The 6,962-nt window shown below is 42.8% G+C and overlaps 1 protein-coding gene across 4 annotated transcripts in view; it reads left to right on the forward strand.

The window, feature by feature from the left end:
• The window catches only part of LOC103128200 (transmembrane protein 45A), a 150,107-nt gene that overhangs the window by 122,310 nt on the left and 20,835 nt on the right, over positions 1-6,962 (forward strand). For all 4 annotated transcript variants that reach the window (XM_060172201.1, XM_060172202.1, XM_060172203.1 and 1 more), the window contains one exon: positions 5,650-5,795. In XM_060172201.1, the coding sequence (XP_060028184.1) occupies positions 5,650-5,795 (146 nt within the window). The remainder of the gene's footprint in view (positions 1-5,649; positions 5,796-6,962) is intronic.

Consider the following 6,962-nt stretch of genomic DNA (forward strand, 5'->3'; position numbering starts at 1 on the left):
GTCTTCCCCTCCTCTCTCCATTTCTCTCTGTCCTATCCAACAACGACGATATCAATAACAACAACAATAACTACAACAATAATAAAAAACAAGGGCAACAAAACAGAAAGTAAATAAATAAATATTAAAAAATTAAAAAGAGGGGGAAAATAGCCTCCAGGAGCAGTGGATTTGTAGTGCAGGCACCGAGCCCCAGCAATAACCCTGGAGGCAAAAAGAGAAGAGGAGATGAGATGAGAGGAGAGGAGAGGAGAGGAGAGGAGAGGAGAGGAGAGGAGAGGAGAGGAGAGGAGAGGAGAGGAGAGGAGAGGAGAGGAGAGGAGAGAAGAGAAGCAGAAAAGATTTCTCATCAACAGAGAGCAGGGATTTGGGATGAGGAGCTAGAACTCTTTAAAGGATTTATGTCTCACATGAGTAGTGATAAGAAAGAACTGGTAGGGAGGAGAGGAGGAAGAGAAAGAGGGAAGGAAGGGATTGGAAAGGTATCCCTTCTGGTCAGGGAGAGCCGTCAGTGCTGACTGGTGACAGCAGCCACTCCGCTGTATCATGGGTTTTTCTGTTTGCCTCCTTTCTTGTCCTTTACTGTATGTATCGACATGATAATAAGAAAGTCAGCTGAAACTACGGAAGTCAGTTCTCAGTGTGTGTATGAAGTCCTGCTTTATGCCTCAAAGTCAGATATATGCAGCTCTTAGTAAACCTGAATTTAAAAAATGTCAAAAACACAAAGCTCTTTGACTTCAACTAAAGAAATAGCACCTATGGGGCTGGGTAGTGGCACACCTCACTGAGCACAAGCACTACACTGAGCAAGGACCCAGGTTCAAGACCCCAGCCCACACCTGCAGGGGAAACTTCACTGGTGGTGAAGTAAGGCTGCAGGTGTCTCTCCCTCTCTGTCTCCCCCCTTTAAAGGTTCATCATTATCCTTATGTTCAATTTAAAGTTATAAAGTTGTATTCTGCTCCAAGGTTTTTTTATTTTTTAAAAATTATTTCTTTTCTCTTTTATTGCCCTTGTTGTTTTATTGTTTTTGTAGTTATTATTGTTGTTATTGATGCCGTTGCTGTTGAAAGGACAGAGAGAAATGGAGAGAGGAGGGGAGACAGAGAGGGGGAGAGAAAGACAGACACCTGAAGACCTGCTTCACCGCCTGGGAAGCGACTCCCCTGCAGGTGGGGAGCTGGGGGCTCGAACCGGGACTTTTACGCCAGTCCCTGCGCTTCGTGCACTTAACCTGCTGCGCTCCCGCCTGACTCTGGGCTTCTAGTTTTTGAGTTGAATGCTGATGACTTATCTCCCATCTTTATTGTTTTTAAATTAAAATACTTAATACTATGGCCCTCTATACACTCATGTAGCTTTGATGGAAGGTAGTTGTCATCCTGGGATAATTTTTTTTTAGAGAGACCACTTTTTAAAAAATATTTATTTATAAAATGGAAATATTGACAAGACCCAGGGAAGTCTGGTTGGCACCATGCTGGCATCTGGAACCTGGTGGCTGAAAGAAGAGTTAACATACAAAGCCAAACAAATTGTTGACTAATCATGAACCTAAAGGCTAGAATAGTGCAGATGAAAATTAAGGGTCTCCGTTTTGTAGATAGTTAGTAGGCCTATTTTAGTTATATTCCAAAGGGCCCATAACTATATTAGTTTTTTGTGTTTTTTTTTTCCCCTGAGCCTGACATCTGATATGCAGGTGGATCCAATTTATTATCTGGGGAGATGTTCTTTCTTATGGCTGAAAAAAGGACCAGAAAGCTGGATCAGGAAAGAGAATAGCTCCCTAATATGGGAAAGGAGTATAAATATTGTTGACTATAAACCCCATTGATCTGATCTGATCTGAGGCCCATATTTAGCGTAGGAGCCTGTGTGACCTCTGCATCCCTGTAGATCTGAGCTCACATTCTGTGGTCATGAGTAGGAACATTCCAAGCTGCCCCAATTTCAGGACCCATCTTCCTCATGTGGAAGATAGAATATGTTGTCCAGCCTCCTTTCAGAGGCTGGAACATTCTCTACCATTGTTGATCCACATTGAGGGGAAGGTCCTATGGGGGCCCACAAAGGGGTCTATTGTGTTGTTCCTGATGGAGATGACTGGTAACAACGGAGAGAGGGATTTATTTGAGGTCTAGGCCCATCAAGTCTGTTTGGGAATCTCAGGACTCCCCGACTAGGGCCCCAGCTGATGGGGTGGTCTGATAGTGACTAAAGAGTCATCGTTAAAGTCTGCCAGTCTCTTGCCCTTATTCAGCTTCTGCAGTCCTTACTTTGGTAAGGTTAGCTTTGGAGTGACTGAGGAAGAATAATAGGAAGTAGGTGAGGAGGATATCTAGGTCAAAGAAGAAACTATTTCATTAGGAACTTTATGGTGTCTTTTTAGGTCTTTCTACTTGCTTGTTGCATATACTGACTCACTGCAGACTATTGTGAACTTTTGCTTCCAGGTATATATTTTGCCCTAATTTATGGACACATGTGACCATATGCTCTATCTCATGGGACCTGGTCTATGTCTAGGTTTTGGGACTTTGTTAGGAAGTGGACCACCCGAAATGGAATTAGAGAATCCTATGAAAGGAAAGACCTCACCCGAGTAATGAGGCTGACATTCCATGCCTGACGTCTCTGGACACAGTCTGAAGTGAAGCATGCTGAGGTGGCACTTGTTGCATTGATTAGGTTGGGATCAGGAGATGCAATATCATTTGGTATGAAATGAGAGAGGCATGCAGGAACCCCAGCCTGTCTCTGTCTTTCCCTAGTGGGGCAGGGCTCTGGGGAGGGGAGGCTCCAGGACATATGGTGAGGGCGTCTGCCCAGGGAAGTCAGGTTGGTGTCATGGTAGCCTCTGCAGCTTGGTGGCTGAAAGTTATATACTAAGATATAAAGCAGAACAAATTGTTTAATAATCACGAATCTAAAGGTAAGAATATAGCAGATGAGATTTGGGGGTCTTCATGTTGGAAGAAGCTAGGAGTGTATTTTAGGTCTATTCTAAGGTACCCATGACTTTAGTGATTTATCCTGAGCCTGAATGCTAACATACAGGTGGGCTAGGGCCCATGTCTGCGGGCCTCTCCAGGACCTGCCCTCACTGGGTCCTGAAATGAGAGCAGCCTAGAATGTTCCCAGGTGTGACCATGGGCTGTGAGCTCAGACTGACAGGGACTCAGAGATTAGACCAGCTCCTGTGCTTTTCATGCCTTTTTTGCTCTGACTACTCCATATATGGATAATGTGAGTGTATAAACAGAAAAAAACGTACACTTGAACCCATATGTTAGAAGATATGAACTGAGGTCAGTGTTCAGACAGGCCATTTTAAAAATTGGCTCGTGTGGGGCCAGGTGGTGGCACACCTGCTTGAGTGCACATGTTTCAATGCACAAGGACCCGGGTTTGAGTCCCTGGCCCCCACCTGCAGGGGGAAGATTCGCAAGTGGTGAAGCAGGGCTGCAGGTGTCTCTCTGTCTCCCTCTTTATATATCTCTCCCCCTCAATTCCTAGATGCCTCTACCCAATAAGCAAATAAAGATAATAAAATATAAAAATATTTTTTATTAAAAAAATAAAATTTTTTAAATAAAAATTTAAAAAATTTTGACTCATGTATACATGATTGGGTAATAGGCAAAGGTAGAAAAATTCCCACTTCTAGTCTATTAAAATGGCTTCTTTCTTGACTCACATGGTGACCAGATACATCTACTAAAAAACTTAATCATGCCGTACAATTTAAAAGGGGAAAACTCTGTCGGGCCAATGCACTTCACCATTTACACTTTCCTAAGTCCCTGTGTGGGAGAGTATATGCAACACTCTATTGATATCTTGCTCTGCAGTGATCTGTCAGAGCAGAGGCTTGAAGACATTCAAGGAAAATGGAAGAAGCTTCTGGAATTCTACTCCGACCCGTATCTCAGTCTCACTGATCGCCTAGGGACAGCTCCCCTGGCTTGTTTTGTCAGACCTTTAAGAAAGACAAATGCTTGTTCTGAAAGGGCAAAAATGCTGAGCCAAGTTGAGATGACCCAGCTCTGATACAGCAGGTCAAACACCTGTTTGGGCATACAGTGTTGAAATACAGGACTGGAAATAAGATAGGCTATTCCAGTTCTCACCCATAGGCAGCAGGGAACACCTCGCTTGTTGCTTGTTGGAAGAGAGATCAATATTTTAAAGGTGGTACTAATCTAGTTTAAACTAGTCAGAAACAGATTAGGTCTTATTCACAGGTACTGGGATTAGAAATTCAGCATCCTGTATCAGAGAATAAAGCCTTTTATTTTCATGTTTCAGGGAGATGAGCATTCATTAGGAGAAAGTAAGGACAGATAAAGATAAGAAGGTATAAGCCATGCAGGCATGTAGACCCAGGAGAAAGAGATTGGAAATGAAGTTTAACCGTCTTTGTCTCCTGGAGTTGGAGCAAAGGACTCCCCAGGCAGGTAGCTGATTGTGAGGGCGATGCTGTAGGCACATCAGTGAGACTGGCCTGTGAGAACTGGGGAGCTGGCCCACAGTGCAGTAGTGGTGCCGTGGGCATGAGAGGCTTTTTGCAGGACCATAATGTTATTTCCCTAGCCCTCTAATCATCTTTCAAAATGCTTATGGATTTTCTGGCTACTGGGTATTGTCACGTGGGGATATTGGTAATTTTACTTCTCCCTTTACTGTTGGCATTCCTTCAAATTTTTCTTGCACACACACACACACGTTTTTGTTTTTTACCAAAGCACTTGTTAACTCTGGCTGATGCTGGTGTGGGGCATTGAACCTGGGACTTTGGAGCCTCAGGCATGAGAGTCTCTTTGCAGAACCATTATGCTGTCTACCCCTGCCCTTTCTTGCATAATTTTAGTAGATTTTATTTCCCACTTTTTATTAGTGACTTTACAGTAGCTTATAAGATTACAAGGGTATAACTCCACATTGCACCCAACACAAAAATTCTGTGGCCCACCCACCCCACCACTGCCCATGACAAAGACCCTGAGTAGGTCTTCTGGTACAACTCTGAATATAAATGCTCAAGTCTGACACTGCTCTTTCCTTCCTGATCTTAGGGGGAAATTTTCCCAGTTACACTGTATTGTTAGCTATGGGCATTCACTTATTTAAAAAAGAAAAAACAAACTTTTTGTGCTCTAACGCTGAAACAGCTGTGTGGAACAGAAAAACTCAACAAACCACCACAGTCTCTAGAAGTCTTCCCATCCCCAGAGGTGATTGTTGTTAACAGTTTGAAAGTTAATCTCTAAATGTCCTTGATCCCCCCCCCCCAAAAAAAAAAAACATGACCTGGTTAACACTGTTTGACTTACCAGCTAGATCAACAAGACCTAGTGTCTTAGCAGAGGCATCTCAGATCATGGGGATTAACTCAGCTACTGTTAACTGGGAATCAAGCATTTCTTAAGAGAAAAATGCTCCTTTCAAAAAGAAAAATAGAAGCCCGACTATGAACTCTACCATTTTGCACAGCTCTAGGATTCAAACTCAATCTCTCATGAACGGAGGTCACATGCCTTAAATAACTGAGGCACTTTGTTGGCCAAAGAACCAAGCATTTTGAGGCGGAGCATCTCTGACTGTGGTCGCTTACTTGGAAATATGCTTTTGTTTCCACTGCAGGTTGGGTTTGTCCTTTACCCTCCCCGTGGTGGTCCTGCATGGAATCAAATGGAGCATGAGAACATCATGTTTCTCAGCATCTGCTTTTGTTGGCATTACGCTGTATCCCTGGTCATCACTGGGGTGGATTACATCTTTGTCACCTGGTAAGTCAGTGACTTTTGTTCTTGGGTTTTCTTTTAAAAATATTCTGTGTATTTGTTTACTTATTTATTATTTTGGATAGAGATAGAGAAATTGAGAGGGGAGGTTGAGGTAGAGTGGGAGAGAGGGAGAGAGAGAGGCCTGAGGCACTGCCTCACCACTTGTGAAGATTCTGGGGACTTGAACCTGGGTGGCCTCTCTTCCTGGATTTTTTATTTGTGGGTATGTAATCATTAAGACGAATTGATCTTAAAACTCCAGGGGGTATTTCAACTGCTTTTTGATTAATGGGCCTAAGGGATTTCATTTCTTAGCATAAGGCCAGTAATATAGTGATATGCATCTGCAAACAAATTTCCAGTCAAAAGAATAAATGCTGATTTCAAGTTATAATAGCTCAATAATGTCTCCACCACCCCTTATCCATTACACTCTCATGTGTCTTCATGTCTTTTTAAAATTAATTAATTAGTTAGTTAGTTAGTTAGTTAATTTTTTACTGGAGCACTGCTCAGCTCTGGCCGATGGTGGTACAGAGGATTGAACCTGGGACCCCAGATCCTCAGGTGAGAGTCTGTTTATATAACCACCATGCTATCTCCCCCCCCCTCTTCATGTCTTTGCAAACACCATTTCCTTTTCTGAGAGGTCTTCCTCACATCTGCAGAGAGCTCTACCCATGTGTACATCAATTTCAACACTTCCCAAACTTGGCATCATGTGCAAACTAGCACATGTAGAGATTCCGTTTTTTGAGTACCTAATTAATTTGACATTTCTTCTAATATTTCTAAAAGCAGTACTCAGTTAAACAATGCAAGATTTTATAAGGACCCTGATATATTATTTGAGGAGCAATTTAGCAGATTTGTACGTACACACGTTTCTATCTTTGCTACTTCTCTTCTGGTGTTGGGCATATTAGTTAACCATGTTGTCTCAGTTTTGTTGTTATAAACATAGGAGGGATAATAGCATTGATGGGATTGTGCATTTAAGCTGCTTACAGCACAGTAAGAGCTCGATGAAGTTCTTCTTATCCTCGTTGTCTTGGCTCTCTTCTTCTGCTCTTGAGAACTGCTCGTGAGCAGAGACAGGCACTCTAGCTTGGTGGGACAGATGGCAATAGCAGCAAACAAAACACTTTTGGAGACTAGAGGAGGTTCCTC

This window comes from Erinaceus europaeus, chromosome 14 (genome assembly GCF_950295315.1).
Source record: "Erinaceus europaeus chromosome 14, mEriEur2.1, whole genome shotgun sequence".
Classification (NCBI taxonomy): Eukaryota; Metazoa; Chordata; class Mammalia; order Eulipotyphla; family Erinaceidae; genus Erinaceus; species Erinaceus europaeus.